Below are 11,746 nucleotides of genomic sequence, written 5' to 3' on the forward strand. Positions count from 1 at the left end.
CTTGTTTTAATTGTCTTTAACTTCAAGTTGAATTTGCATATGAGCAGTTGATGGTCTGTTCCACAATCAGCTCCTGGCCTGGTTTTGGCTGAAGATCGGTAGAGCATGGCAAATGGCTAAACAATGACATGGCTACATGCGGGGTTCAAGCGTGCCATAAGCTAGAGACCATTCCCAAAGCTGCTTCTTATATACAGGGAGCAGATCACATCCCTAAGGCAGCTACTCAGCTGCTCACAGTAGATTCCACCATGGAGCTGATGACAGTGTCATCATGGGGAATATGACATCCAGCTGCCCAGCCACTCCACCAGGCCCAGCTGAGTTGCCACACAAACTAAACCACCACAGGCAGCATGGCATGACACCAAATGATGATGTAAATACCGGCTCACTGATCATGTGAACACACGGTGGGAGGAATTCTCAGAATTAGCTACAGGGAAAATCGCCAAACACCAAACCAAAGCATTTATGATACAACACAAAGCCACACACATTGCCTGCTCTTCGTGTCAATAAAAGCCAGCACAGAAAGGGACCAACACCGTGTGCAGCAAAGCAGCCTTCTGGTTTCCGCACGTTGGACATCCTGAGCCATTCAGCAACACACCAAGCACTCACAACACAGAAAGGCCAGAAAAATACAATGTATGTTTCATTTTTTAGCAGAAATCTGACTCAGATGGCAAAATATTTCTTCACCTAAACTTCCCTTTTAATTTTAGTGGCAGATTTTAAGCAAAGAAACCCACTTCCATCCATAAATTTTGAGAGAAGCAGACTGTCCTATCTTTCTCCCACAGAGTGGCTGGTGGGTTTGAACCAACAATCTCTTGGTTAACATCAGAGTGTTTCAACCACTGTGCCACTAGGGCTCCTTCCCATAAAGATGACAGCCTTAGAAACACTATGGGGTAGTTCTACTGTCCTATTGGGTGGCTACGAGTCAGAATTGACTTGATGGCAGTGGGTAATCTTTATGGGAGCAGGCTGCCAGGTCTTTTTTCCCGCAGAGTGATTGGTGGGTTCAAAGGGTCAACTTAGTTCAGAGAATAACCACTGCACCACCAGGGCTCCTTCTAAGCAAAGATGGAGGGGGCAGATGTATACAGGCCCGGGGGTCACAAACTTTTCTGTAAGAGTTAATATGGCTCCTTTGAGAAACTCTCAATGCAGTAGTGCCTTGTCAAAGTGGCAAAATACACTACAAAAATACACCACAAAGAGGAAACTTCCCAGTTCCCTGAGGGGTGTGGGGGAGATATGACAAAGTTCCCATGAGAAGCAGTCAAATAAGCCTCTCAGGAAAAAAAGAAAAGACACGGATCCTTTTTATTCACTATCAGGTAGTGCTGAGGAGAAAACCCGATCCCTAGACACAGTCTCTCACGCAGGAAAATAACATCTCAGAGGTTGAGCAATATATGAGGACCCAGGCTACTCCTGCTCCTGCCAGGAGAGAAGGACTCTCATTGGAATGGGCAATAACACATGGAGACTAGGACAGGAGCTGGTGTTTGCTGGGCCAGGAACTGGGTCTGTCAGATAAGTGCTGGCATCCAAACCCCAGAGGCACCAGGATGGATGGACAGTGCAGTGCTGGCCAAACACCGCTCTCCTGGCGGGTGGCTGACAAGCCACTCAGTACGCCTGCGTATTTACTGACCCTTTAGCGAAGTAGACAGTCAGCAAAAAAGAGGAAGACCCTCAACAAGATGGATGGACAGTGGCTGCCACACCAGACTCCAGTCACGAGGCTGGTGCAGACCGTGCACTGCCTCCTTCTGTCGTACACAAGGTTGCTATGAGTCAGAAATGACTCCACAGCATCGAACAAGTTCATTGGCCATCCATGTGTGTTCTCTGTTTCCACTCGGAGAAAACAAGGTCTTAGGTCTTCAGGAAGGCCCTCAATGATATGGACTAACACAGCGGCTGCAACAATGGACTCAGACTAATGAGGACTGTGAGGATGGCCCAGGCCTGGGCAGTGCTGCCTTCTGGTCACAGGGTCACTATCAGTGGAAACCAACTCAGTGGCACCTAACAAAACAAGTTCACTGGCCATCCATGTATGTTCCCTGCTCCCATTGAGGGAAAATAAGGTCTCGGGTCTCTGGGACAGCCCTCAAGGGGACGGACTGACACAGTGCCAGAAACAATGGACTCACACCTAACAATGATTGTGAGGACGGCCCAGGCCTGAACAGTGTTTCATTCTATTATACACAGGGTTGCTGTGAGTTGGTATGACTCAATAGCACTTTAAAATAAGAAGTTCATTGGCCATCCATGTGAGTACTCTACTCCCACGGGGAGAAAATCAGGTCTCAGGTCTTTGGGAAGACCCTCAACGATATAGACAGACACAAGGCTCCAACACAGCCTCCAATAACAACTGCGAGGATGCCCAGGCCCGTGCAGCACTCCCGCTGTTGCACACAAGGTCGTTATGAGTCACAACCAACTCAATGGTAGCCGATGACCACCAACAGCTCAGGCAGATTCTCAGATCTTCAGTGCTCTTCCATCCACTGCCATCAAGGTGACTCTGACAGTGACCCCCATCAAGTTTCCAAGGCTATAAATCTTTACAGAAATAAAGTACCTCATCTTCCTCCCACGGAGCCACTGGCAGGTTTGAATCACCAACCTTCTGGTTAGGAGTCAAATGCCTCACACACTGCGCCATCAGAGGGCCTTCTGGAAGCTTGAGGCACTATCCAAGGTTTTCTAGTTTAGTTTTAGTAACAAACATTGTTTTGTTTTGTTTAAAAAAAAAAAAAAAAAGTCCAAAGGACCTTGTAGCAAAGAACATGGAACAGAGTTAAAGAAATAGAATAAAGGGATATTTTGTTGAGAAAAGACATTTTGACCAATGGGTGGAGAGTACCAAGTCCCTCCCCATTCAAACCTCCCTCTGCAACCTCCCTCTGCAAACCTCCCTCTGCAAACCTCCTCTGCAAACCTCCCTCTGCAAACCTCCCTCTGCAAACCCCCCTGGGGTTGTGCTTCTTCTGGAAGAATCTGTACCATGAGTCCTCTGATTACTTACACCCCTGCATCTTCAGCTCTAGATCTTTCCAGCCTATCCCAGGCACATTATTCTTCACATGTTCTACGCTAACTCTCCACAGAAATACACGCGTACCCTCTGACTGATGAAGACACACAGATACGTAAACATATTGTGTGGAATTAATTAAAACAGCAATTAAATGCTTTGCTATAAATCCAGTGTATGTGAGAATTATTCTCTGTACATGAAAACAACTGGACAAAGAACGTGGAAGGCAGGGGAGCTCCGACCCCGTGTCTGTCTGTCTGTCTGGCCCTGGTCTCAGCTTTGCAGCGTGTGCGACGTCAGGTCGGCTCTGCTCCCCTCTTCTAGCCACAGCTAAACCGGGACCTGGGTGGTTGTCACGCAGGTGGTTTACTCTCCAGTAATTTTTCCTTTGCACTTCTGTGTGTCATTTCACAACACAAAGATGTTTAAGGACAGAAAAGAGAAACCACAGGGGCACAAGGACACCAGGCACAGAGGAGTGGCTACCTCCAGCAGGAAGAGGGAGCTGGGACCAGGAAGGGGCAAGCAGCGGCTGCCAACTTACCCCAATGGTCCATTTCCTAAAATGTGCTCTTGGGACGTGAGTTTTGACTTTATTGTTTTTCCGTAAGCTGTACACATTTCATACATAGGAAAAAGTTACAGCACCTTGTAATTAAAATTTTAACACAAAAACAGTATCAGTCATTCCACATGTATACATATATTCCTGAATGGATTTAGACTTAACTGTGCATTTCCAGAACCCATCCTCATTGAGATTTTCTTCAAAAAATACCAGTAACCTTGTGAAGAAGCTAATAAATCCCCAGAATCCTTGGTCAGAGACAGCATGCTGGACAGAGCTATACAGCGACCACACTCGGGCAGCTGACATAACGTGTTTCATCTAAAGTTTTCTGTTTTCCATCACCACATAACTCCAACTATTTCTCTGGGCTACTCCCCACTAACCTGTCCCAACACCACACCTGGTGCCACCTTTCCCATGGCAATTCCATGCTGCATGTCCCTCGAACTCTCCTGAATCCCTAGAGCAAATCCCACCTGTGATGGCTTCAGGGTGACAGTCCTTCTCTGTACTCAGCTCTCTATGGGTGGGGTTTCTGTGTGACGAGCCTGCTATGTCCTCACACTGTGCAGTGTCTGTACCCAGCTCCCTGCAGGCACGGGTCCTACTGACGTAAGCCCACCCTGTGCCTGCACACTGTCTGCAGTTAAGTGTCTGTAAATAAGTGAACTACACAAACAAATCTGACTGGCTCATCACAACCAGTTGGGTGCTCATGGTGTCACAGAGCACACAGCCACCTGAACCCCAGGACATGACGATAAGCATCACCCTCAGTCCAGAGAAGGTGTGTTTAAGTAGGGCAAAGTGCAATCTCCCAGTGCAATGACACAGGGAACATACTGGATATACCGCACACTACCAGTTTCTCAAAAACTAGGGAACCTGGAACTGCACAGCTGACATTCTGTTTGTACCTTTAACGGTGACAGAATGAAAGGCTGATGGCAACAGCGCCCTCTGCTGAATGCCTGACAGCAGAGCCACACAGAAGAAAGGCATCTGGGGCCACGTGCAAAGTCTTCTTACTTAAAAGAACAGAGAGCAGGCAAATTGTTGCAATCTTAGTGTCTCAGACTCTCCTTCATTGAAGGGAACCTCCTCATGTTCTAACAGGTATCTAACCATCTAAGCATTGTGTCAGGCATCAACACAATCACAATCACACACACCAGGAGATACGTTCTATCTGTAGCCTTCATGCCTCGTACTTCAGACATGGCACCTGGAGGGACCAATCCCTGCAGAAGGCCGTCATCTTTGGTACAGTAGAGGGTCGGAGGAAAAGAAGACCCTCGACGGGATGGACTGAGCCAGTGGCTGCCGCGACAGACTCAAGCACGGCAGGAATCGGGAGGCTGCCACAGGGTTCTGCACACAGGGTCCCAGTGAGTCACCTAACAACAGCAACAGATCTACCACCTACCAATTTATATTACATAAACAAAGAACGAGGAAGTAAAACCACGCAGGGGACGATGTAGCCAACTCAGTCACAGGGGCCTGGGCAGAGTGCAGCTTTGCCACTTGTTAGTTGTATTAGGGAGCTCTGGTGGCGTAGTGCCTGAGGCATTTGACTGCTAATGCCTAGTTCAAACCCACTAGCCACTCCTCAGAAGGAAGACTGGGCAATCTACTTCCACAGAGATACTGCCTCAGAAACCCAAGGAGGGGTCACTTTTTCAGTTGTATGCAAGGAGCGCTAGTGGCACAGTGGTTAAAATAGTCAGGTGCTGATCAAAAGGTTGGCAGTTCAAACTCACCAGCTGCTTCGTGGAAGAAGCTGCATCAGTCTGCTTCCATGAAGATTTACCACCTTGGAAACCCTAGAGAACACTTCTGTTTTGTATTGTAAATGGTCACCATCAATCAGAATCAACTCAACAGCAGTGGGGTTTTCTAACTGAGTTGTATGCAACTACAGAATTTACTGAAACGATCAAATCTCCATCAACAAAATGCGAGGAGACCACTACTCCCCTCACAGGATTGCTAAGAAGATTAAGTGAATAAAAATATAAAATATTTAGCAAGTGCCTACAGTGATCACTCCACACAAGTTGCCCCACACTCATTGTCATCATCAGCAAGGGCACAGCTTAGGGCTGAGAAATCAATGCCAAATGTCACCAGCATTACAGAATAAGGGAGGCAGGAGCGCAAGCCTGGCCTCCAACAACAAAGGGCTCCCTGTGTAACAGTCCCCACCCTCTCAGTGTTGAGTAATCAGGATAACGAGGAGGGATCAACCCTGCTGGAGAGAAAGGGCAAAGGGACTGGTGTTTGCTTGTGATAAGGGGATGAGACAGACTCTACTTGTGTTCAGATTGGGAAGAACTGTCATTTGTGCAGTAAAGTATCATCCACAGGTACAAAGCATGCCACCGGAAGTGACTATATGAGCATTATCCCGCCTTAGAGAGGAATGTACACTATGAAAATGGGGGGAAATGCTGTTTGTCAGTAGTTGCCCAAAGATGTATCTGATAACATGTTATAGCAATCCTGATTTTTAAAAAAAAATCCAAGCAGTCCAAGAATAGAAACTTCCTTAACTTGGTAAGAATCATAACAATGACCCAGAGCAGACATACATAATAAAGTATTTAAAATCTTCCCATGAAGTTAGAAACACAAAATGACTCAAGCTCCACTGAAGGGCATTGGCCAGAATCTTTCAAAACTTTATGTGACTCTTCCCTTCAGTCTAGTGACACCAGACTGTGTGAAGTGAAACAAGGCCCTCTAACTGTATATCAAAGTGGTAGGGTCACCACACAGAAAAAATGACTGCAGGTGGGTTAGCTTTACATCTAAAGGGATCGAGCCTAAGCAGACAGAGGACAGCAAACAGAGCTATAGGCAAAGGAGCACACAGTAGGCTTAATGCCCATAATCACATCAATACTGTGATTTTGAAATGATTATACATTGTTGATGGTGTTAGGAACCAAGATTTTCAGCATATAAGAAAAGAGTTACAAGCTATATAATCAAAGTTGTTCATCAGAACTAATACCTTCAAATGAATGTATGATTTTTTTCGTCACATTAGAAAACCTACAAATGTCTCAGCTCTGCCCACTGAAAACTCTGACCAATGAAAACCCAAGAGCTATGAGTCTGCCCAGGCTCCAGGTCATGGACTGTGAATACCATTTCCCACAGAAAGGAACCAGAGCTCATTGGGGAAATGGCTGATTCCAGGTCTGGCCAAGAAACAGACAACATGCACCTACAGCATCCTGTCATGATGAACACAAGCAAGCCATCAAACATGACTAGAGTCATGTCAAGAGGACACAGGAGCCATTGGCCAAAGACTGGACAGTCTGAGCATCAAAATCACAACAAGAAGAATACTGACTATAATAGACTCTTGTTGTTGTTGCTATGTGCCATCAAGTTGGACCCAACTCATAGCGACCCTGCCTTGGGTTTCCAAGGTGGTATCACTACAGAAGTAGATTGCCCAATCTTTCTTCTGATAATAGACTAAAACACACCAAATAAAATTTTTAGTCCATAAGTTCATAATAAAAAACAAGAAATAAACCTGTTCCCAATGAGTTGACTCCGACTCATAAGATCCTATATGACAGAGTAGAACTGCCCCCAAAGGTTTTCAAGGCTGTCATCTTTATACAAGCAAACCCCAAACCAAACCCACTGCCATGGAGTCAATTCCAACTCACAATGCCCCTAGAGGACAGAGTGGAACTGCCCCACAGGGTCTCCAAGGCTGTCATCTTACAGCAGCAAAGCCCAAACCAAACCCACTGCTGTGGAGTCGATTCCAAGTCACAGCACCCCTAGAGGACAGAGTGGAACTGCCCCACAGGGCTTCCAAGGCTGTCAATCTTTATGGAATCCAAGCCCAAACCAAACCCACGGCCCCCTGAGCCAATATCAACTCACAGAGTCCCTAGAGGACAGAGTAAAACTGCCCCACAGGGTTTCCAAGGCTATAATCTTTACAGAAGCAGACTGCAATATCTTTCTCCCATGGAGTGGCTGATGGGTTTGAACTACAAACCTTTGGGTTAGCAGTTGAGCTCTTAACCACTGCGCTACCAGGATTCCTTTAATTCATAATAATACTACCAAAAAAAAAAAACCTCAGTGAACTTTGAAAACTACTAAAGCCATCAACTCACTAGTCTGTAAATAAATAAATAAAGGGAAAGAATCAAGAAAGTATCTTGCTTTTCCCACACCGACTACATTTCACAGTGACTACAGGAGCTCTGGTAGCATACTGCCTAAGGCACTTGACTGCTAATCAGAAGGCTGGCGGTTCAAACCTACCAGCCACTTCTCAGAAGGAAGATGAGGCAAACTACTCTTGTAGTGATACTGCCTCAGAAACCCAAGGAGGGGTCGCTATGAGTCAGGTCCGACTCAACAGCACATAACAATAACAAACAGCTGATAAAAGAATATAGAGGAATTCTAGCTGGTGGAGAAGGAATGATGTTGGTGTTGTTAGGTGCTGCCACCTAACGCCAAGCTGGCTCCGACGCACTGCAACCCCATATGCAAGTGAACGAAATGTGCAGTGCTGCGCCACCCTCACAATCACAACTGTTGCTGTGCTTGAGCCCTTTCTTGCAGCCGCTGTGTCAGTCCACCTCACTGAGGGTCTTCCTCTTTTTCATGGACCCTCTACTTTACCAAGCATGATGTCCCTGTCTAGGGAATCGTCCCTTCTGACAGCACGTGCCAAGTACCTGAGACGAAGTCTCACCATCCTTGCTTCTAAGTAGCATGGCTGTGATTCTTCCAAGACAGGTTTGTTTGCTTTTCTGGCATCAACTCTTCCATCTTCCTTATTCCTCACCCACCTTTTGCCTGCATATGAAGTGACTGAAAAGGCCATGGCTTGGCTAAGGCCACCTCAGTCTTCAAGGTGACATCTTTGTTCTTTAACAAGAGGTCTTTTGCAGTAGATTTTCCCAATGTAATACATTGTTTGATTTCTTGACCGTTGCTTTCATGGGTGTTGAGTGTGCATCCAAGTAAAATGAAATCCTGACAACTTCAATCTTTTCTCCATTTATCATGACTTTGCTTCTTTGTATAGGAATGCTAGCTACTAGATGGAGAAGGAATGATGGAACTAGGAAATCTTCACTTTGCAATCTCTCATAAAAATCTGTATGAACATCTATCATCGATAAATGCTAAAAACAACTTAGTGAACATTCATACAGAAATGTACAGTATTAAGTACTAGGCCAGGCTGGAAAACCCTGACTGATCTGACCATTAACCACTATTGAGAAAACCAGACACACTGATCCTTCTGGTGAAATACACAAAAGCACGTGTGAATTCTCACTCAGAAAAAAAAGAAGAAAGATAACTCAAATTTGATCAAACTGCTCCATAAAGTTACCAGTGTATAGGAACATGGGGCATGGACAAACATGTCAATGCTAGAAGTACCCACCCAAATGCAAGAAACTGCACAGGACAAACAGCAGGTCTGGTTTCTTCAACACACAAACAGCATGAAAAGGTGAACAGGCCGCTCTAAATTATAAGAGGCTTGTGAAGTGGGCCCACCAGAAACCCTAAACACAAATAGGATTAAGCGCTGAGGATGGAAGATGTTATACTGGTAACACACTGTTCTAGAAGAGTGTGGAAACAGACAACTCCACGAAGAGGACTGGTCATTTTAACACTTCCCTCTCAATAACTGAGAGAAACATGCTGGCAGAAAATCTACAAGGAGATAGAAGAGTTGAACATACCAACCACCTTGACCAGATCAGCAAAGTTAGAGCACTCTGCTCAGTATATACTCTTCTCCACTACATACAGAACATGGACCAAGAAAGACTGTGTTCTGGGCCACAAAACACGTCTCAACAAATTTTAAAGGATTCAGGTTATTCAAAGCATATGTTCTGTCCATAATAAAATTAAATTAGAAATCAGTAACAGCAAGATATCCAGGAAATCCCCAAATAGCAGAAAACAAAATTGATTCCTATCTAACCCACACATCAAAGGAAAAGTCAAAGTGCAATTAGAAAGCATTTTAAAGCAAATGGCAATGAAAACAAAACATATCATAATGTGTAGTATGTTGATAAAGCAGACCTTAGAGGGAAATTTATGGTCAGTCCTGGGTGTCTCTGCATTAGAAAAAAAGAAATTCAGTCCTCAGATCAAGGACTTCTACTTCCCCTTAACAGACTAGAGAAAAGAGAAGGGCTGGTATCCCTATATTCATATCCTGGTCAGGCCTTACACTGGCCCCACTGACAAATGTACCACAATCATTTGAGAGAGCAGGGAAGTCTTTTGAAGAGGGGGTGGGAAGGAGGTGGGGAAGAACAATCAGTAGAAAAGAGAAGTACAGAACACATCCAGGAGGCAGAAAGAGGTGAGGAGGGCTGATAGAGACAGACAGAAGCTAAAGAGATCAGATCCGGCCCGGGTATTTCACAAGTCCTAGAACGATTTAAGGGTCTGGGAGGACAGACATGCCAGTGGATGATAAAATGACCAGTACAGTGACAATTCTTAGCTAAGATGTAAGACATAGGGCTCCCTGTTCTCACCAGCCTTTTAATTTGGTATAGAAACAAAAAAGCGACTGGTTTCACCTTTCCTGGAAAAGAGATTGCGAAACGTGCCACATAGGCAGAAGACTCCTCCGCTGTGCAAATCGACATGGAGTTGGTAGCCGTGTAAGCCGTACTCTGGGGCATCATCCAGAAAGGGGCTGTGAGGAGGCAGCTCATATGGGCTACAAAGCAAAAGAAAACATACATGCAAATTTGCCAAAATCAGCAATGACATGCCAAAAGCACTCAATACCCACTGAAAGTACCCCATCCTGTCAACGGGACCCCGTGGGGTTCCCAATCACCTTCAATACCAAGGGCTCTAAATAACTGCTGCTTATCCCAGTAGCAACATCTGTGAGCTCTGCAGGCAGCCAAAGACCACTCTAGGAGGGCAGGTTTCTGAGATCAGCCCCAGAACCAGCTCTACAGAGGCAACCCCATGCCTTCGGCATCCTCTCAGCATCAAGGATAGAACTTCATGGCAGAACACACCACACAAGAGACCGGTATACCAGGACCTGGGCAGAGACCCACAGTCAAGATGCCCCGATACTCAGTAGGGAAAACCTTATTATATATGGAAACAAATTCCAAAGTTCTCAGGCTTCTTGGGGAATAAAAACATGAGTAAGGAAGAGTGAAACCCACAGGTGACCGGAGAGTGCTGCAGGGAAGAGGAACTGACTGACCCCACCTGGAGACCCCCCTGAAGACACTCAAATGCACTGCAATACACACACACTGCGGAGACCACACTAAGCACATCTGCAGTTCAGATTCAGCCAGGAAGTCATGAGTCTGTGTGCTCTGCTACAAAAAATCCCCCAACAAGACGCGCAAATAAGGTGAGGGGTGGCAGTGGGGTCACACAATGATGAAGCTCTCCTGTCCTCGTAAATCACAGTCTATTAGTGATGAAACTCTCCTACCTACCCCCATAAACCAGAGTCTACTAGTGATGAAGCTCTCCTGCTCCATAAACCATAGTCTACTAGTGGTGAAGCTCTCCTACCTACACCCATAAACCATAGTCTACTAGTGATGAAACTCTCCTACCTACACCCATAAACCATAGTCTACTAGTGATGAAACTCTCCTGCCTACACCCATAAACCATAGTCTACTAGTGATGAAGCTCTCCTACCTACACCCATAAACCACAGTCTACTAGTGATGAAACTCTCCTATGCCATAAACCATAGTCTACTAGCGATGAAGCTCTCCTGCCCCATAAACCACAGTCTACTAGCGATGAAGCTCTCCTGCCCCCATAAACCATAGTCTACTAGCGATGAAGCTCTCCTGCCCCCATAAACCACAGTCTACTAGCGATGAAGCTCTCCTGCCCCCATGAACCACAGTCTACCAGCGATGAAGCTCTCCTGCCCCATAAACCACAGTCTACCAGCGATGAAGCTCTCCTGCCCCCATGAACCACAGTCTACCAGCGATGAAGCTCTCCTGCCCCATAAACCACAGTCTACTAGCAATGAAGCTCTCCTGCCCCCATAAACCATAGTC

At 45.9% G+C, this 11,746-nt stretch overlaps 1 protein-coding gene across 1 annotated transcript in view; it reads right to left on the reverse strand.

Annotated features, from left to right (window-relative positions):
• Window positions 1-11,746, reverse strand: part of FBXO15 (F-box protein 15) — a 66,242-nt gene that overhangs the window by 28,350 nt on the left and 26,146 nt on the right. Inside the window, exon 10 of the mRNA XM_007952725.2 lies at window positions 10,262-10,404. Coding sequence (XP_007950916.2) covers window positions 10,262-10,404 — 143 coding nt within the window. The remainder of the gene's footprint in view (window positions 1-10,261; window positions 10,405-11,746) is intronic.

Source organism: Orycteropus afer, unplaced genomic scaffold (genome assembly GCF_000298275.1).
Source record: "Orycteropus afer afer isolate SDZICR_OR568_19922 unplaced genomic scaffold, OryAfe1.0 scaffold00356, whole genome shotgun sequence".
NCBI classification, from domain to species: Eukaryota; Metazoa; Chordata; class Mammalia; order Tubulidentata; family Orycteropodidae; genus Orycteropus; species Orycteropus afer.